This window comes from Oncorhynchus tshawytscha, linkage group LG31 (assembly GCF_018296145.1).
Source record: "Oncorhynchus tshawytscha isolate Ot180627B linkage group LG31, Otsh_v2.0, whole genome shotgun sequence".
Taxonomy (NCBI): domain Eukaryota; kingdom Metazoa; phylum Chordata; class Actinopteri; order Salmoniformes; family Salmonidae; genus Oncorhynchus; species Oncorhynchus tshawytscha.
In genome coordinates, this window is record NC_056459.1 from 33,183,248 (window position 1) to 33,204,320 (window position 21,073).

Here is a 21,073-nt window from a genome sequence, read left to right on the forward strand (position 1 = left end):
ACTAAACAGAGAATATCCCTGGTCATCCCTACTGCCTCTGATCTGGAGGACTAACTAAACAGAGAATATCCCTGGTCATCCCTACTGTCTCTGGTCTGGAGGACTCACTAAACAGAGAACATCCCTGGTCATCTCTACTGCCTCTGATCTGGTGGACTCACTAAACAGAGAATATCCCTGGTCATCCCTACTGCCTCTGATCTGGAGGACTCACTAAACAGAGAATATCCCTGGTCATCCCTACTGCCTCTGATCTGGAGGACTCACTAAACAGAGAACATCCCTGGTCATCTCTACTGCCTCTGATCTGGTGGACTCACTAAACAGAGAACGTCCCTGGCCATCTCTACTGCCTCGGGTCTGGAGGACTCACTAAACACCTGCTTTGTTTGTAAATTAATGTCAGTTGCAGTGTGCGTAATACTTTTGATACTTAAGTATATTTAAAACCAAATGCTTTTTAAAATATTTTTTTTGATAGACTTTTACTCCAATAACATTTTCCTGTGGGGGCATATGGAAGGTCAGGTGGCCACCCTATTCGTGACATACTGCACTACTATTGACCAGGGTCCCATAAGGCTCAGGTCAAAAGTAGTGCACTATGTAGAGAATAGGGTAGGATGCAGATTGTGTGCTAAATTTCACTTGAACCAGGTGGGTGATTTGGTGGCGTCCGGGGAAATTAGACCTACTAATCACTATAGACAAGATATCAGCTACAGGGACCAGCCAGTAACATTATCCATGTTATTAATCAGATACTCAAATGGCCGCTCTGACAACCGATATATAAATGGAAGGCAGTCGGGGGGAGGTAAGATCAGGTGGGACCGTTCTAGCCAATGAGAGGGCAGATACGCGTGTGAACAACAGGCGCAACTCTGATATAAAGTGTTATTTTTTTTTTTTTTTTCCTCAGTTTTTATATCCGTACACTCGACAACCAAACTTAGATTCTATCAAATAAGACGTAGCAAATAAACCATTACCAGTCTTGTTTAGCCACATTCAACACACATTTTACAAAAACCCCTCGCTTGGTGAGCTTCTAAATTTTTTTTTTTTTTTTTATCCAAAAACATCACCTGCTGGAGATGACTGATTTTTTGGGCCCAGTTATCGCTCTTACCTCTTCTCCTCTGGTCCGCAGCGTGGCTGGGTTCAGGTTTGGGAACTGCTGGTGCTTCCTCTGTTGTCAACATTCCGCACACTTATTGTGTTTTATTAAAGCCTTTTTGTTTAAGGGGCCTCCCGAGTGAAGCAGCGGTCTAAAGGCACTGCATCTCAGTGCTCGAGGCGTCACTACAGACCCTGGTTCGATCCAGGGGTGTATCACAACCGACTGTGATCGGGAGGCTCACAATTTGGCCTGGCGTCATCCGGGTTAAGGGAGGGTTTGACCGAGGTAGGCCGTCATTGTTTAAAAAAAAAATTTGTTCTTAACTGACTTGCCTCGTTAAATAACTCATAATCATGTTCAATGTAATGTTGATTTAACTGTGATGTAGAGCTACAGGGTAGAGGTAGGTAATGTTGATTTGGCAGTGAGTGACCCGCTTTCTGGCCTCTAATCTACAGTAGGCTTTCTGAACTGTTTAGGGTTTTCTGAATCTGTTTTCCAGGTTGAGGGGGTGAAAAAGTCATCAGTCATTACTACTGACCCATATCGTTCAGCCTGCAGGACTGGCCATGGTCAGGCATGTAGACTGGGGACAATGTCTTCCTTTTGGATAGAAGTTGCCCTCAGGCCCAGATGCATAATCCATTTACCGTCTCCCAGAAAACTCCTTTTTCTCTGCAACGCCAAGGGCGATGTGTCCCACCACCCCTCCCTTTCCTCTTGTCCCAGCACCCCTCACCCTCCCTTTCCTCTTGTCCCACTCACCCCTCACCCTCCCTTTCCTCTTGTCCCACTCACCCCTCACCCTCCCTTTCCTCTTGTCCCACTCACCCCCTCACCCTCCCTTTCCTCTTGTCCCACTCACCCCTCACCCTCACCCCTCCCTTTCCTCTTGTCCCACTCACCCCCTCACCCTCCCTTTCCTCTTGTCCCACTCACCACTCACCCTCCCTTTCCTCTTGTCCCACTCACCCTCCCTTTCCTCTTGTCCCACTCACCCTCCCTTTCCTCTTGTCCCATGTCAAACAGATGGCTTTTTTCACCCCCCACATCCTCTGACACATGGATCATTGGGTAATATAGGTCCATTTGAGGCCACATCACTTCCATATTACTACAGATCACCAACAGTATTGTTTGTCCTCTTATTTATTATACAGTATTATAAGGCTCTGCTTAATTTCAGAGTACATACCATTTAGGAACTAGAATACTCATTAGTCACTAATTAGTAATGTTTGTTCATTCATACCTAGTTCTGTGAAATCCATTTAGTTCTACCCCCCTCTATAGTACGTGTTGACTTCATTTAGTTCTACCCCCTCTATAGTACGTGTTGACTCCATTTAGTTCTACCCCCTCTATAGTACGTGTTGACTCCATTTAGTTCTACCCCCTCTATAGTACGTGTTGACTCCATTTAGTTCTACCCCCTCTATAGTACGTGTTGACTTCATTTAGTTCTACCCCCCCTATAGTACGTGTTGACTCCATTTAGTTCTACCCCCCTATAGTACGTGTTGACTCCATTTAGTTCTACCCCCTCTATAGTACGTGTTGACTTCATTTAGTTCTACCCCCCTCTATAGTACGTGTTGACTCCATTTAGTTCTACCCCCCTCTATAGTACGTGTTGACTCCATTTAGTTCTACCCCCCTCTATAGTACGTGTTGACTTCATTTAGTTCTACCCCCCTCTATAGTACGTGTTGACTTCATTTAGTTCTACCCCCCCCTCTATAGTACGTGTTGACTTCATTTAGTTCTACCCCCTATAGTACATGTTGACTTCATTTAGTTCTACCCCTCTATAGTACGTGTTGACTTCATTTAGTTCTACCCCCTCTCCATAGTACGTGTTGACTTCATTTAGTTCTACCCCCCTTCATCTATAGTACGTGTTGACTTCATTTAGTTCTACCCCCCCTCTATAGTACGTGTTGACTCCATTTAGTTCTACCCCCTCTATAGTACGTGTTGACTTCTGAGAATTGGATGTTTTTCCTCTTTCCTATAGGTGTCGTTGACAGACTTCTGAGAATTCACTATTATTGTTTGTTCAGTCATTTACATCCACCTTGAAAACCCTGGATTCTAATTGGCTGTTGTGTTGCTAGAGGGCTCTGATGTGTGTGTTTCCTGTTGCAGTGGCAATGTTTCTGTGACCTTTGATCTACATTGGGACAAGGTGGTAGACCTCCTGCGTTATCGTGTGTCACTGTAGTCTATAGGTTCAACTTACATCCAGAAACCTGACATGAACGTGAACCCTCTCTGCTCTTCTTAAGAAGCAGTGTTTTCATTGGACAGAGCCCTACAGGTCTTCTTAAGAAGCAGTGTTTTCATTGGATGTTAGCCCTGTCAGAAGTCGGCTCCTCGTAGTCCAATGTCCCTAGATCAGACTTTATGTAGACCGTAGACCTAAAGTGACGCACTGGATCTATATGGCAGAAACTCATATCCTAGCCTTCTTCATTTCTCCCTCCACTGTTCCCCTAATTTCTCTCTCTTCCATTCATCTTATCCCTCATACTTGAAGACTTGGCAATGATGTAAACTACAAAGAAGCACTCAAGAACAAGTCCATCAGAAATCACTTCAGTTGACCTCTTGCCTTCATAACCATCTCGGCCAAAGTCATAGATTTTTTTTTGAGAGAGATTGATAAGGGAAAGTCATTAATGGCGATCTTCAGGCGTGCATCTGTCACCCCACACCCCTACATTCAGCTGATTCCCTCACTGACCCCTGAACCCTAACCCATCCATCTGGTCCTCAGGCAGTCAGTGCCTTTTGACTGGTCTTACTGGAGCCTCCTCACAAAGCTGAGCTGCTTGTTACCACACACACTCTCTCTCTCCTCCTCATGGTATACAGTGATGTATATGTTATGGTCATTAGTCAGAATCATGGTTAACAAACCAGAAAAAACACTGGGACTGTTTTCTAGTTTTAAATGCAACTGTTCTGGGGATGGTGTGTATGTGGTAGCTCTTGGCCCGTGTCTGTGAGAGAATGTCAATGTGGCGTGTCTGGGTGAGGGAGAAGGTCTGTCTGGGTGAGGGAGAAGGTCTGTCTGGGTGAGGGAGAAGGTCTGTCTGGGTGAGGGAGAAGGTCTGTCTGGGTGAGGGAGAAGGTCTGTCTGGGTGAGGGAGAAGGTCTGTCTGGGTGAGGGAGAGCGATGTAGCAACCTACATCTAGCTCATAATATTGACCCTGTTCTCAAACAGTTGAATATAGCATCTGGACTTTGACCCACCTCGCTGCTTGGAAACACGTGAGAACAACCTGGAGGTCATGACCTTCTACTGATTTTGATCCCAGTATATGTCTCTATGGTTCAAACTTTTTATTATAGTTTTTTTTTTTTATATATATTAGTTTTTAGATTTTTATTTGAAATTCAGTTTGTCTGTTTTCTGACTTAATTTACTGGTTATTTTGTTTTTAGTTTTTATATATATATATATATATTTTTTTTTTTTTTTTTTGTGTTTGGGAGAGAAAGTAGCTGTGGGAGTCTGAGACATTTATGTGGTGTAGGCTTATAGTTCGTTTTTGAATGTCACATCTTGCCACTGGGGGCAGTAATGCATAAGGAGATGGTGACTATAGACTTGGATAGACAACATCTCTGTGATGAGGGTTTCTGTGAGAGTGTGGGAAGCACCGTTGAGGACCTCTCTATCTTGAAATAGTCCATTTTGTTCTACAAGAGAAATTCATTGACTTATTCCTTCCTGATGACCCTGCTGTCATGACTCCAACCCCGGGTCATTAGGTCATGCCAACCCCGGGTCATTAGGTCATGCCAACCCCGGGTCATCAGAAGGGATCAACCAATGAAGTTGGAAGTCCTGCCCAGTTGACTAAATACATTTGAAAAAATGGCAAAAGTCCTCAAGGTCACTGCCCATGCTAACTTATGTTCGTGTTTCTGTTAAACCAAACAAGACTCTGCGTTCCAGAGAGGTGGTTGTTCGGTTTCTCAAGCCTGATGACAGTTGTCCACAGACAGAATATCCTCTCCGCGAACGCTTGGGATGCAGGGGCAGAAACCAGATCCAGTGCCAGAGGTCACAGCTTTGGATGAACAGCCATCCTTGCCTGCCAGAACTGGAGCGGTGACTCTGTAAACATGCCCAGCTTTACCTCTTCCAGGTATTTCCACAGCTCATACAGGACACAATGCCCTGACTGGTTGACCCTCCGGCTGGACTATCCTCGTTGCGAGGAAACTATATTTCTGAAGAACTGTGGACGAGATGCTTGCTGGATTCAACGTGCTGACATCTTGCTGTGGGTCCTGCTGCTCCATGGCTGTACTTTGCTGAAGTACAATAGACTCTGCTTCCCTCATCAGCTCCATCTATGTTGAGCAAGCTGCTGTAGAGTGAGGATTGAAGTTTGCTGCCAGAGGATTCAGTATGCATGCAAAGCGCTCACGCAGTGACTTCAGGAGGACCAGTGCCAACTGTTTTGCAACAGTAGTTGACTGCAAGTGTGACTCGAGGTTGAGACGGCACGGTACCACATCAGACAGTGACCGGCTGTCAGTTTGAAGTCGGTGTGGATTGCGAACGGCTCCAGCAACTTCACAAGCTGCTCAATCATCAAGTTTGCGGACGACACAACAGTGGTAGGCTTGATTACCAACAACAACGAGACGGCCTACAGGGAGGAGGTGAGGGCCCTCTGAGTGTGGTGTCAGGAAAATAACCTCACACTCAACGTCAACAAAACTAAGGAGATGATTGTGGACTTCAGGAAACAGCAGAGGGAACACCCCCCCCATCCACATCGATGGAACAGTAGTGGAGAGGGTAGCAAGTTTTAAGTTCCTCGGCATACACATCACAGACAAACTGAATTGGTCCACTCACACAGACAGCATCGTGAGGAAGGCGCAGCAGCGCCTCTTCAACCTCAGGAGGCTGAAGAAATTCGGCTTGTCACCAAAAGCACTCACAAACTTCTACAGATGCACAATCGAGAGCATCCTGGCGGGCTGTATCACCGCCTGGTATGGCAACTGCACCGCCCTCAACCGTAAGGCTCTCCAGAGGGTAGTGAGGTCTGCACAACGCATCACCGGGGGCAAACTACCTGCCCTCCAGGACACCTACACCACCCGATGCTACAGGAAGGCCATAAAGATCATCAAGGACATCAACCACCCGAGCCACTGCCTGTTCACCCCGCTGCCATCCAGAAGGCGAGGTCAGTACAGGTGCATCAAAGCTGGGACCGAGAGACTGAAAAACAGCTTCTATCTCAAGGCCATCAGACTGTTAAACAGCCACCACTAACATTGAGTGGCTACTGCCAACACACTGTCAATGACACTGACTCTACTCCAGCCACTTTAATCATGGGAATTGATGGGAAATGATGTAAATATATCACTAGCCACTTTAAACAATGCTACCTTATATAATGTTACTTACCCTACATTGTTCATCTCATATGCATACGTTGATACTGTACTCTATATCATCGACTGCATCCTTATGTAATACATGTATCACTAGCCACTTTAACTATGCCACTTGGTTTACATACTTATCTCATATGTATATACTGTACTCGATATCATCTACTGTATCTTGCCTATGCTGCTCTGTACCATCACTCATTCATATATCCTTATGTACATATTCTTTATCCCCTTACACTGTGTATGACAGTAGTTTTTTTTGGAATTGTTAGTTAGATTACTTGCTCGTTATTACTGCATTGTCGGAACTAGAAGCACAAGCATTTCGCTACACTCGCATTAACATCTGCTAACCATGTGTATGTGACAAATAAGATTTGATTTGATTTGATTAGCTTGGCCCAGTCACGCTCCGTGCTCGCACCTCGGCTTTCTTCCCTGTTAGTTAGTGACCTAGCTTGTGCATCATTATCACTAGCTATTTGAAACCTCTGCATCTACTTTCAGCATTAATTAAACTCCATTTTGATTTTTGGCCAAAGTTTAGAAGATAATAAACATAATTGTTAGGATTTTTATTTCTGTTTTACTAAATTAATTTAAATTCTTTATTTAGTTTCAGTTTTCGTTTTACTATAACAACCTTGCTGTGGTTGACCCCCTATTCCTTACAATCTTATAACCTGTCTCCCTAGAACTTCCTGAGAACTGGACCGACACGAGGGAGACTGTTGTGGAGGGCATGACCTTTAACCTCCGCCACCTAGGCATGACCCTGGTGGACCAGGCCAAAGGAGAGGACCTATCAGCAGCTGCTGTCAAGAGGATCATTGCCACGGTGAGCTGTGATGTCATACAAGTAGGAGGGATTGTAATTTCAAAGCACAGAAAGTTCCTAAACTCTTGATTTTTAGATTATATTTTTGGAGTTGATCTTGATTGCTTTTGCTCTCAAGAACAGCATATTTTTTTTCTTAAGTGCTTCACGATAACTAAATAACGTGGCCTGCTCCTTTTTTAGAAACAATCAATTAGCTGTATTGTTTTATATTGTTGCTAATCTTTTTTCTTCGCATCAATGCTTACTGATAATAGATATATCTATTATTGGGATTTATTATTTTAAGATCTTTGTCTAATTATTGTTATCTCATATTGATCCAGGCCAAGGACATTCGAAATAAATGATTTGTAATGAATCTATATTCTCTGTCTTCAACTCTCCCCTCCAGGCCAAAGCGGGAGGTAAGAAGCCTCCGAAGGTTTCTCTGAAGGTTTCTCCTCTGGGTATAATGCTCTATGATAGTCTGACCAACCAGCTGCTAGACAACATCTCCATATACAGGTGTGTGTGTGTGTGTGTGTGGTGGGGAGAGGGCAAATGTCTTTGAAAATACATCTCCCTACAGGAGACCAGACCTCCACAGAGCTGGGTGATCTCTCTTCTCTCTCTCTCTCCTCTCTCTCTCTCTGAGGACACTTGCCACTCTGAACCATAACTGTAAACCACTGAATTTATTTTGCCCTCTGACATTTTAGCCTTTGCCCTTGTGTCCTGCAGGATATCCTACTGCACGGCGGACAAGCTGCACGACAAGGTGTTTGCCTACATTTCCCAGAACACCCTCAACGGAACACTGGAGTGCCACGCCTACCTCTGCCCCAAGAGGAAAGTGGTGAGTATGAACTGACACCCCTATAATCTGAAAGGACTGGATGAGTCTAAGAAATATTCTTATGCCTCTGCTTGGACCTTCTGTAAACTACCTGAATTATTATTATTATTATTATTATTATTATTTTTATCTACACTGAACAAAAATATAAACACAACATGTAAAGTGTTGGTTTCATGAGCTGAAAGGAAAGATCCCAGAAATGTTCCATACTGCACAAAAAGCTCATTTATCCCTAATGTTGTGCTCAAATTAGTTTTATATACATTGTAGTGAGCATTTCTCCTTTTGCCAAGATAATCCATCCATCTGACAGGTGTGGCATATCAAGAAGCTGATTAAACAGCTTGATCATTACACAGGTGCACCTTGTGCTGGGGACAATAAAAGGCCTAAAATGTGCAGTTTTGTCACACAACACAATGCCAGAGATGTCTCTAGTTTTAAGAGATCGTAAGAGTAATGGAGGACCACGGTTACACTGTTGGGGGTACCGGAGGACCACGGTTACACTGTTGGGGGTACCGGAGGACCAGGGTTGAGGAAATGCTGATCTAGGGGATAGACACGGAAATGAATCCACTCCTTAGAACAGGATCGAACAACCTTCCTACTATAACTACTGATTGTGCAGGGTTTTGTTCCAGTCCTGCTCTAACCCAGCTGACTCTACTAATCAGCTGCTCAGCAGCACTTTGAGCACCTGATTCGGGTATATTAAAGCTGGAACAAAAGCCTGCCTTAAAACATGTTTGCTTCCAATATAACCCCTACATCTGACTGGCCTTCTCTCGTTCCCCCGGGGGAAACATTAGAAGGTTGCACTCCTCGCGTCCCCCTTTTTCGACTGCATGTGTTTATGGGATTTTGAAAAACACACATACATGCATACATGCATACATTTTTACTTAATAAAAGTATATTTTTCAAATGGTCTTGTTCAATAATGTTTGTATGTTGTCCCATTTTAAAATAATCTGTACTCTTAATTTCAGTGTCCTTTTGATTGTTAATGTTACATTGGGGCTTATAGCATTATAACAGCTTTGTGAATGGTCTCTTTCTCTCCTAGGCCCAGGCAGTGACTCTGACTGTAGCACAGGCCTTTAAAGTGGCCTTTGAGTTCTGGCAGGTTGCCAAAGAAGGTAGGTTGCTGTTCAAACCCTGCTTACCCTCCAGAAGGGGACGGTCTGTACAGGTGTATCAAAGCTGAGGCTGGAAAAACGGCTTCCGTCTCAAGACCATCCGACTGTTAATAAATAGTCGCCACTAGCCGGCCTCCTGCCCAGTTCCCAGGTCCTGAACTTTAGTCGTCGCCACTAGCCGGCCTCCTGCCCAGTTCCCAGGTCCTGAACTTTAGTCGTCGCCACTAGCCGGCCTCCTGCCCAGTTCCCAGGTCCTGAACTTTAGTCGTCGCCACTAGCCGGCCTCCTGCCCAGTTCCCAGGTCCTGAACTTTAGTCCGCCACTAGCCTCCTGCCCAGTTCCCAGGTCCTGAACTTTAGTCGTCGCCACTAGCCGGCCTCCTGCCCAGTTCCCCTGCTGAACTTTAGTCGTCGCCACTAGCCGGCCTCCTGCCCAGTTCCCCCTGCCCTGAACTTTAGTCGTCGCCACTAGCCGGCCTCCTGCCCAGTTCCCCCTGCCCTGAACTTTAGTCGTCGCCACTAGCCGGCTAGCATCCGGTTACTTAGAAGCTGCTCTCCTATGGACATGGTCACTTTAATAATGTTTACATCCTGTTTTACCCACTTCATATGTGTGTGTATACTAGTTAAGTCCCACTATTACTGTAATGTTACATATTCTATCATATACTGGCCATTTATATATGACTCTGACATTGCTTGCCTTTTAATCTTTTTTTATATTGTTGTGTATTGTTAGACATGACGTAATACTTAGATGTTATTGCACTGTCGGAGCTAGAAACACAAGCATTTCGCTACACTGGCATCTGTTTTAAATATGTGTATGCAGCCAATAGCATTAGATTGTTGCTATACAGACACCCTATTACACGTAACCTGGGAGATGGGGACACGTACATTTATTTACACACGAGGTCACAATTTAGCATTTTCTATATGAAATCGAATGTTATTTGTCACATGCGGTGGATAAAACCGGTGTAGACTTCACCCACAACAAGTTTAGTTAACAGCCCTTAAACAACAGTGCAGAGTTAAAAAGGAAGACATTTGCTAAAAGGAGGAGGAAGAAAAATGGTATCACAACATGACAGCAATGAGGCTATGTACAAGGAGTACTGGTGCAGGGGTACCAGGTTGTTGAAGTAATATGTAGGTAGGGGAGGGGGGGTGTGTGTAAGTGACTAGGGGATCAGGATAGATAATTAACAGAGTAGCAGCTGCAGCGTGTGGGTTGAGTCCAGTGAGGTGAGGCGGTGCAACAACAAAATACAAAGGCTGTCAAAGCAAAAAGTCTGGGTAGCTGCTGTTCGGTTGCTGCTTTGCTGAATTGTTTCTGCTGTTCGGTAGCTGCTGTTCGGTTGCTGCTTTGCTGAATTGTTTCTGCTGTCTTTTGGCTTGGGGGGGGTAGAAGCTGTTCAGTAGCCGTGTGTGTGTTGATGGTAGTATTTTGTGTCTTGTAGAGAAAGCGAAGAGGGTGAAGTCCGGCTCGGCTGGAGAAGCATCCGGCAGCTCCCAATTAGAAGGATCCAACAGCCTGGCTAGTCTGAAAGGAGAAGGTAAGGTGATACACATCACACACAGAGCGAGACTGAGGCTGCATTTTTACATGCAGCACAATTCTGATTTCACCAATCTGATCAGCTCTGGAAAAATATCAGAATTTTACTGGCTGTGTAAACGCAGCCCTCAAACACACACACTCTCCATCTTTATCCAATGCAGACGTTCAGAGTTTTTTTTTTTATATAACGTTCAACAGATTTATGTTACGATGGAATGCACTAATTGTACGTCTCTCTGGATAAGAGCATCTGCTAAATGACTACAGTGTAAATCAGAAAGACATTTTATTGCTAAATAACATCAAGTAAATGTTCGTCTTGTATTTCCTCCTACTGAGGCCTTGGTTGGATCCTTAGGATTTTTTTTTCTGTATGCAGTTGGAGTCCAACTGTAAACACTCAACTCTACTGATTTGATTGGCTGATTTTTGTCTCCATAGATGTTGCCACGGGTAACCTACTGGACCTGGAGGAACGGACTCATGTTGCCGTGGTTCTGGAAACCAATGGCAACGAGGAGTTCCAGATGGACGACCACACCGCTCCCGAGGACATTGATAACAATAACACTGTCTGGGTACGTTTTTCAAATCAACAGTTTCTCTCTTTAAATGGGAGAAAAATATTTTGGATACAGAAACTCAATCTTTCTCTCTTGCAGGAAATTGAGGAAGACTTGGATGAGGCTTTTCTAGGTAAGACACTCATCCTAAAAATGTATCTGTTGTCAATAAAGCGAGTCACTTCTTGCTGCTGATTGACCACAGAAATCAATCGGCTCATTGATTTGCTCAGATCAGATTTGCCTGAGAGTGATTGCCGCTTTTGGAGAATGTGACTCCACAGCTCCGTCTATAATGGATCAGACTAGAGAAATGGTCAGAGGTAGAGATGAAACCGAGAACAGGGTTGGCCTCAATTCAGACTGCCTCATACATCTCAATTATTGAATTTTAATTGAAGCAGTAAACAGGATATAGAATTGCGTTTAGAATTTGAATTAAAGGAAATTTTAATGAAATCCAAATACCTCTTCTCTTCAATATTAGGTGTAGTCTGTACAAATGTACAATATGTATATCAAACATGTCAGTATATAAAATGTTGAAACAATAGATTTTTAGGACAAACAAATCCTGTACGCAAATATTCTAAAATATTACGTTCAATTAATCAGTTACATTTTTGTTCAATAAAGAAGCCAAACAGATTAAATGTATAATGAACATAGTTTCCAGAGAAAACAAATTAGGCTTTAGGCTGGGGGACTGGGCTTTAGGCTGGGGGGACTGGGCTTTAGGCTGGGGGGACTGGGCTTTAGGCTGGGGGGACTGGGCTTTAGGCTGGGGGGGGACTGGGCTTTAGGCTGGGGGGACTGGGCTTTAGGCTGGGGGACTGGGCTTTAGGCTGGGGGGACTGGGCTTTAGGCTGGGGGACTGGGCTTTAGGCTGGGGGGACTGGGCTTTAGGCTGGGGGGACTGGGCTTTAGGCTGGGGGACTGGGCTTTAGGGCTGGGGGGGACTGGGCTTTGGGCTGGGGGACTGGGCTTTGGGCTGGGGGGACTGGGCTTTGGGCTGGGGGACTGGGCTTTGGGCTGGGGGGACTGGGCTTTGGGCTGGGGGACTGGGCTTTGGGCTGGGGGACTGGGCTTTGGGGGGGACTGGGGGCTGGGGGACTGGGCTTTGGGCTGGGGGACTGGGCTTTAGGCTGGGGGACTGGGCTTTAGGCTGGGGGGACTGGGCTTTAGGCTGGGGGACTGGGCTTTGGGGGACTGGGCTTTAGGCTGGGGGACTGGGCTTTAGGCTGGGGGACTGGGCTTTAGGCTGGGGGACTGGGCTTTAGGCTGGGGGACTGGGCTTTAGGCTGGGGGGACTGGGCTTTAGGCTGGGGGGACTGGGCTGGGGGGGGACTGGGCTTTGGGCTGGGGGACTGGGGGCTGGGGGACTGGGCTTTGGGCTGGGGGGGGACTGGGCTTTGGGCTGGGGGGACTGGGCTTTGGGCTGGGGGGACTGGGCTTTGGGCTGGGGGACTGGGCTTTGGGCTGGGGGGACTGGGCTTTAGGCTGGGGGGACTGGGCTTTGGGCTGGGGGACTGGGCTTTGGGCTGGGGGACTGGGCTTTGGGCTGGGGGACTGGGCTTTGGGCTGGGGGACTGGGCTTTGGGCTGGGGGACTGGGCTTTGGGCTGGGGGACTGGGCTGGGGGACTGGGCTTTAGGCTGGGGGACTGGGCTTTAGGCTGGGGGACTGGGCTTTGGCTGGGGGACTGGGGGCTGGGGGACTGGGCTTTAGGGGGGACTGGGGGCTGGGGGGACTGGGCTTTAGGGGGGGGACTGGGCTTTGGGCTGGGGGACTGGGCTGGGGGACTGGGCTTTAGGCTGGGGGACTGGGCTTTAGGCTGGGGGACTGGGCTTTAGGCTGGGGGACTGGGCTTTAGGCTGGGGGACTGGGCTTTAGGCTGGGGGACTGGGCTTTAGGCTGGGGGGGACTGGGCTTTAGGCTGGGGGACTGGGCTTTAGGCTGGGGGACTGGGCTTTGGGCTGGGGGACTGGGCTTTGGGCTGGGGGACTGGGCTTTGGGCTGGGGGACTGGGCTTTGGGCTGGGGGACTGGGCTTTGGGCTGGGGGACTGGGCTTTGGGCTGGGGGACTGGGCTTTGGGCTGGGGGACTGGGCTTTGGGCTGGGGGACTGGGCTGGGGGACTGGGCTGGGGGACTGGGCTTTGGGCTGGGGGACTGGGCTTTGGGCTGGGGGACTGGGCTTTGGGCTGGGGGGACTGGGCTTTGGGCTGGGGGACTGGGCTTTGGGCTGGGGGACTGGGCTTTGGGCTGGGGGACTGGGCTGGGGGACTGGGCTTTGGGCGGGGGACTGGGCTTTGGGGGGGGGACTGGGCTTTGGGCTGGGGGACTGGGCTTTGGGCTGGGGGACTGGGCTTTGGGCTGGGGGACTGGGCTGGGGGACTGGGCTTTGGGCTGGGGGACTGGGCTTTGGGCTGGGGGACTGGGCTTTGGGCTGGGGGACTGGGCTTTGGGCTGGGGGACTGGGCTTTAGGCTGGGGGACTGGGCTGGGGGACTGGGCTTTGGGCTGGGGGACTGGGCTTTGGGCTGGGGGACTGGGCTTTGGGCTGGGGGACTGGGCTGGGGGACTGGGCTTTAGGCTGGGGGACTGGGCTGGGGGCTGGGCTTTTAGGCTGGGGGACTGGGCTTTGGGCTGGGGGACTGGGCTTTGGGCTGGGGGACTGGGCTTTGGGCTGGGGGACTGGGCTTTGGGCTGGGGGACTGGGCTTTGGGCTGGGGGACTGGGCTGGGGGACTGGGCTGGGGGACTGGGCTGGGGGACTGGGCTGGGGGACTGGGCTTTAGGCTGGGGGACTGGGCTGGGGGACTGGGCTGGGGGACTGGGCTGGGGGACTGGGCTGGGGGACTGGGCTTTAGGCTGGGGGACTGGGCTTTAGGCTGGGGACTGGGCTTTAGGGGGGGACTGGGCTTTAGGCTGGGGGACTGGGCTTTAGGCTGGGGGACTGGGCTGGGGGACTGGGCTTTGGGCTGGGGGACTGGGCTTTGGGCTGGGGGACTGGGCTTTAGGCTGGGGGACTGGGCTGGGGGACTGGGCTGGGGGACTGGGCTTTAGGCTGGGGGACTGGGCTGGGGGACTGGGCTGGGGGCTGGGCTTTAGGCTGGGGGGGACTGGGCTTTGGGCTGGGGGACTGGGCTTTGGGCTGGGGGACTGGGCTTTGGGCTGGGGGACTGGGCTTTAGGCTGGGGGACTGGGCTGGGGGACTGGGGGACTGGGCTTTAGGCTGGGGGACTGGGCTGGGGGACTGGGCTTTAGGGTGGGGACTGGGCTTTAGGGTGGGGACTGGGCTGGGGGGGGACTGGGCTGGGCTGGGGACTGGGCTTTAGGCTGGGGGACTGGGGGGGGACTGGGCTGGGGGACTGGGCTTTAGGCTGGGGGACTGGGCTGGGGGACTGGGCTGGGGGACTGGGCTTTAGGCTGGGGGACTGGGCTGGGGGACTGGGCTGGGGGACTGGGGACTGGGGACTGGGCTTTGGGCTGGGGGACTGGGCTTTAGGGCTGGGGACTGGGCTTTGGGCTGGGGGACTGGGCTTTGGGCTTTGGGCTGGGGGACTGGGCTTTGGGCTGGGGGACTGGGCTTTGGGCTGGGGGACTGGGCTTTGGGCTGGGGACTGGGCTTTGGGCTGGGGGACTGGGCTTTGGGCTGGGGGACTGGGCTTTGGGCTGGGGGGACTGGGCTTTGGGCTGGGGGACTGGGCTTTGGGCCAGTATGGGGGAAGCAGGCAGGTCTTATCATTTTAGTTTCTTTATTCAGAATTCTCTTAATGTTACAATATATTTAATAAAGAATGTTAACATATTGAGGAGGTGGGGGGTATTTGAGTCTTAATGCAGCCTAAAAATCAGCCCAACCCTGACAGAAAATGAAGATGAAACAGAAAATGAAGTGACAGAATAAGGAAATGACAGCAGTGTGTAGCCCCGCCTCCTTTCTGTTTACTCTTTACTGTCTCCAGGTAACACTGCTGTGTGTTTGATGTAGAGTGGACTCTAACCCTGCCCCCGCCCCTAACCTCGCCCCTAACCCCACCCCCAACCTAACCTAAAACACCATTATACAGTCCACTGACCCAACCATAAACACTCCTTGTGCTACAATAACACCCTTTGTGTATAAAACAGTGCAAAAAGGCAGGAACTGCTCATTTGGTCAAAAATTAGTTCATGTCATTTTTGCTACTCTAAATGCATGTTTAATCATGTGGACAAGTATCCTGTCTCTATTGTGCAGTAACTGTACTAAAGTTACTGTGAAACCCAAGGTAAATAAAAGCTATTTTTCTCATGGCCACGCTGTGAGCAGTTACTGTCTTTTTGCTTGGTAAGGCAGCATGCATGTCTCATGTGTTGTGACTCTGATGTTTAGTAACTTCCTGTTTGTGTCAACTCCTACCAGACCGACTAATATCATCTATACAATTTTAATTGAGAGTTCAATCAAGTTTTCTCCAGGTATATTTATGTGTAGGACCCACTGCTGTACATACTGCATCAGTTAACGTCTGATTGTGATCATGGAGCAGGTCGGGGTTAGAGGGGTTTGAACACCCGACTCGGCTAACAATCCCTGCAGTGTATTACATGATTTACAATGCATACCTGCTTCTCTTCAATCCTCTCACCCATTCCATCACATTTTCTCCTTTCCGTCACCCCCAGACTGGCAGTGTCCCGTACTAACCCCCAGGTCCTGGATGTTGGGGTGACCCCCCAGGATTGGCTTACAGAACCTGACCGGGCCAATGGGAACACATGCAACCAGAACACATCGGACACCACCAATGGAGATGACTTCTCCTTTGTCTTCTGATTGGCGACCGAGAGGCACAGCCTTTGGGCTCTTTGGCCCAATCCCGAATCAACCCCTAGGCCCTACGCAGGAGCTACAGCATACCATGTTTGTTTCCTCTCAGGTCTGCATAGGTCTAGGGCTCAATTTGAGATGGGGCCCATAGAGTTGGCTTTGGACCCATTCCAAACCGATCCCTTGCCTCCCCCTTATAGATCTGAAAGGACTGCATAGGTTGACTCCCTCCCCTTATAGATAGTAGTATTACTCTTTGGACCATAGTAGTATTACCCATAGTAGTATGTATTACTCTTTGGACCATAGTAGTATGTATTACTCCTTTGGACCATAGTAGTATGTATTACTCCTTTGGACCATAGTAGTATGTATTACTCCTTTTGGGACCACAGTAGTATGTATTACTCCTTTTGGACCACAGTAGTATGTATTACTCCTTTTGGGACCACAGTAGTATGTATTACTCCTTTGGACCACAGTAGTATGTATTACTCCTTTGGACCACAGTAGTATGTATTACTCCTTTGGACCACAGTAGTATGTATTACTCCTTTGGACCACAGTAGTATGTATTACTCCTTTGGACCACAGTAGTATGTATTACTCCTTTGGACCATAGTAGTATTACTCCTTTGGACCATAGTAGTATGTAGTATTACTCCTTTTGGGACAATAATCATTGTTTACCTTTGTATTTATTTTGTGTTGGTTATAATTTATTTGTTCTAACTAAGGATGGGATGTGTAATTTCAGTCAGTTTAGCTCTAAATCTCAATATAAATCTGTTACATTACGTTTTGGATTAGTCTTCTACATAAACACACTTGATACTACAAAGCCTCTATACAGACCAAGCAAGACGATCAAGGTTGGTACTCCCTACTTTGCTTAGGGGATGTAGTCTTTGCATACTAGAGTTTAGTTCAGTTGCCATGAAACAGCAGAAAGCACTTTGGAGAAGGAAAAAAAAAGGTACTTCCTGAATTTGTTTTCTCCAACTTATTCAAAACTCTTTGTCCTGTTTGTGCCTACTTAATGTGACCCAGGAAAGTGATGTACTATATTGAAATCCTTCCTTCCATGGCCAGTTTCAACCTGTTCTGTAACCTATCTTGACCTTATTGACCAATGCGCACCATGTAGTACTGTACTGTATACCAGCAGAACTTTTTGAATAAAACTTTTAATCTTGCATATGAAATTAAAAGGATGTTTGGTCTACTTTTAGGAAAGGATTTGTCTTGTTGCTTGACACCCACTGACGGAGAGGGCGTTGCTGCCTGTGTTGTACAATTCCAGCTACTTATCCAAAATGTTCCAGATGTTGTGGTTGGAGTATTCTGGATCTCCGGCTTATTCCAGGAATCTGTATTTCTGGAAAACATGGACATTTTGGGATAGTTTCCACAATTTTGTAACTCTAAATGCTTCAAAACAGATGTTATTGGTCACATACACACGATTAGCAGATGTTATTGGTCACATACACATGGTTAGCAGATGTTATTGGTCACATACACATGGTTAGCAGATGTTATTGGTCACATACACACGGTTAGCAGATGTTATTGGTCACATACACATGGTTAGCAGATGTTATTGGTCACATACACACGGTTAGCAGATGTTATTGGTCACATACACACGGTTAGCAGATGTTATTGGTCACATACACATGGTTAGCAGATGTTATTGGTCACATACACATGGTTAGCAGATGTTATTGGTCACATACACATGGTTAGCAGATGTTATTGGTCACATACACATGGTTAGCAGATGTTATTGGTCACACGGTTAGCAGATATTATTGGTCACACGGTTAGCAGATGTTATTGGTCACACACACATGGTTAGCAGATGTTTTTGGTCACATATACATGGTTAGCAGAAGTTAATGTAGCGAAATGCTTGTGCTTCTAGTTCCGACCATGCAGTAATATCTAACAATTTCACAACTACCGTGTGTGTGTATATATATATATATATATATACACACACACACACATCACACATGTAAAGGAATGAATATGTATATATAAATCTATGGGTGAGCGATGGCCGAACAGCATAGGCAAGATGCAGTAGATGGTATAGAGTACAGTGTATATACCCTACATTACTCATCTATGTATGTAAACATTATGAAGTGGCATTGTTTAAAGTGACTAGTGATACATTTGCATCCAATTGTTAAAGTGGCTAGAGATGAGTCAGTTTGTTGGCAGAAGCCTCTGTTAGTGGTGGCTGTTTAACAGTCTGATGACCTTGAGATGGAAGCTGTTTTTCAGTCTCTCGGTCCCTGCTTTGATGCACCTGTACTGACCTCGCCTTCTGGATGATAGCGTGGTGAACAGGCAGTGGCTCGGGTGGTTGTTGTCCTTGATGATCTTTATGGCCTTCCTGTGACATAGGGTGGTGTAGGTGTCCTGGAGGGTAGTTTGCCCACGGTGATGCGTTGTGCAGACCTCACGACCCTCTGGAGAGCCTTGCGGTTGTGGGCGGTGCAGTTGCCGTACCAGGCGGTGATACAGCCCGCCAGGATGCTCTCGAATGTGCACCTGTAAAGTGTGACAAGCCAAATTTCTTCAGTCTCCTGGGGTTAAAGAGGCGCTGCTGCGCCTTCTTCACCATGCTGTCTGTGTGGGTGGACCATTTCAGGATACCTGTGATGTGTACGCCGAGGAACTTAAAACTTTCCACTTCTGTCCCCTCGATGTGGATAGGGGGGTGCTCCCTCTGTTTCCTGAAGTTCACGATCATCTCCTTTTGTTGATGTTGAGTGCGAGGTTATTTTCCTGACACCACACTCCGAGGGCCCTCACCTCCTCCCTGTAGGCTTGTCGTTGTTGGTAATCAAGCGTACCACCATAGTGTCGTCTGAAAACTTGATGATTGAGTTGGAGGCGTGCATGATAACACAGTCGTGGGTGAACAGGGAGTACAGGAGAGGGCTCAGAACGCACCCTTGTGGGGCCCCAGTGTTGAGGATCAGCGGGGTGGAGATGTTTCCTCACCACCTGGGGGCGGCCTGTCAAAGTCAATGACCCAGGGTCCCAGGCTTAATGACGAGTTTGGAGGGTACTATGGTGTTAAAAGCTGAGCTTCTAATGCTATTTTTTAAAAACCTTTTATTTAGCTGGGCAAGTCAGTTATAGAACAAATTATTATTTTCAATTAAGGCCTTGGAACAACTGCCTTGTTCAGGGGCATAACGACAGATTTTTAGCTTGACCTTTCGGTTACAAGGCCAACTCTCTAACCACTAGGCTGCCCTGCTATATACCATTACAACGTACAGTGCCTTGCAAAAGTATTCACCCCTTTGAGTTTTCCTATTGTATTGCATTACATCCTATAATATGAATGTGCTCTTATTTGGATTTTATGTAATGGACACAATCCAAATTGGTGAAGTGAAATTTAAAAAAAATAACTTGTTTTAAAAGATTTTTTTTTTTAACTGAAAAGTGGTGAGCATATGTATTCACCCCCTTTGTTATGAAGCCCCTAAATAAGATCTGGAGAACCAATTACCTTCAGAAGTCAAATAATTAGTTGAATAGATTGCACACAGGTGGACTTTAAGTGTCACATGATCTCATATCTAAACCTGTTCTGAAAGGCCCCAGAGTCTGCAACACCACTAAGCAAGGGACACCACCAAGCGGCGGCACCAAGCGGCGGCACCAAGCGGCGGCACCATGAAAACCAAGGAGCGCAGGGAAAAAGTTGTGGAGAAGTACAGATCAGGGTTGGGTTATAAAAAAATATCTGAAACGTTGAACATCCCACAGAGCACCATTAAATCTATTATTAAAACATGGAAAGAATATGGCACCACAACAAACCTTCCAAGAGAGGGCTGCTCACCAAAACCCTCGGACCAGGCAAGGAGGGCATTAATCAGAGAGGCAACAAACCTGCCAAGAGAGACCCAAAACCCTCGGACCAGCAGGGCCCACCAAAGAGGGCCACTCGGACCAGGCAAGGAGGGCATTAATCAGAGAGGCAACAAACCTTCGGACCAGGCAGAGGGCATTAATCAGAGAGGCAACAAACCTTCCAAAAGGGCCCCACCAAAACCCTCGGACCAGGCAAGGAGGGCATTAATCAGAGAGGCAACAAACCTGCCAAGAGAGGGCCGCCCACCAAAACTCACAGACCAGGCAAGGAGGGCATTAATCAGAGAGGCAACAAACCTGCCAAGAGAGGGCAGCCCACCAAAACCCTCGGACCAGGCAAGGAGGGCATTAATCAGAGAGGCAACAAAACCCTCGGACCAGGCAGAGAGGGCCGCCAAACACCAAAACCCTCGGACCAGGCAAGGAGGGCATTAATCAGAGAGGCAACAAACCTGCCAAGAGGGCAGGCCCTGCCCACCAAACCCTCGGACCAGGCAAGGAGGGCATTAATCAGAGAGGTAACAAACCTGCCAAGGAGGGCAAAAAACCTGCCAAGAGGGCATTAATCAGAGAGGCAACAAACCTGCCCACCCCACCAAACCCTCGGACCAGGCAAGGAGGGCATTAATCAGAGAGGCAACAAAACCTAACAAACCTGCCAAGAGGGCAGAGGGCAACAAACCTGCCCACCAAAAACCCTCGGACCAGGCAAGGAGGGCATTAATCAGAGAGGCAACAAACCTGCCAAGAGAGGGCAGCCCACCAAACCCTCGGACCAGGCAAGGAGGGCATTAATCAGAGAGGCAACAAACCTGCCAGCAATACGTAACTGAACGAAGT

General features: G+C 47.8%; 1 protein-coding gene across 1 annotated transcript in view; it reads left to right on the forward strand.

Annotated features, from left to right (window-relative positions):
- The window catches only part of LOC112229396 (low density lipoprotein receptor adapter protein 1-A), a 17,881-nt gene extending 1,292 nt beyond the window's left edge, over positions 1-16,589 (forward strand). Inside the window, exons 2-9 of the mRNA XM_024395217.2 lie at positions 7,256-7,398; positions 7,793-7,905; positions 8,122-8,236; positions 9,309-9,381; positions 10,847-10,942; positions 11,389-11,525; positions 11,610-11,643; positions 16,180-16,589. Of these exons, the coding sequence (XP_024250985.2) occupies positions 7,256-7,398; positions 7,793-7,905; positions 8,122-8,236; positions 9,309-9,381; positions 10,847-10,942; positions 11,389-11,525; positions 11,610-11,643; positions 16,180-16,226 (758 nt within the window). The 3' untranslated portion in view covers positions 16,227-16,589. The remainder of the gene's footprint in view (positions 1-7,255; positions 7,399-7,792; positions 7,906-8,121; positions 8,237-9,308; positions 9,382-10,846; positions 10,943-11,388; positions 11,526-11,609; positions 11,644-16,179) is intronic.
- Positions 16,590-21,073: the final 4,484 nt, after the last annotated feature.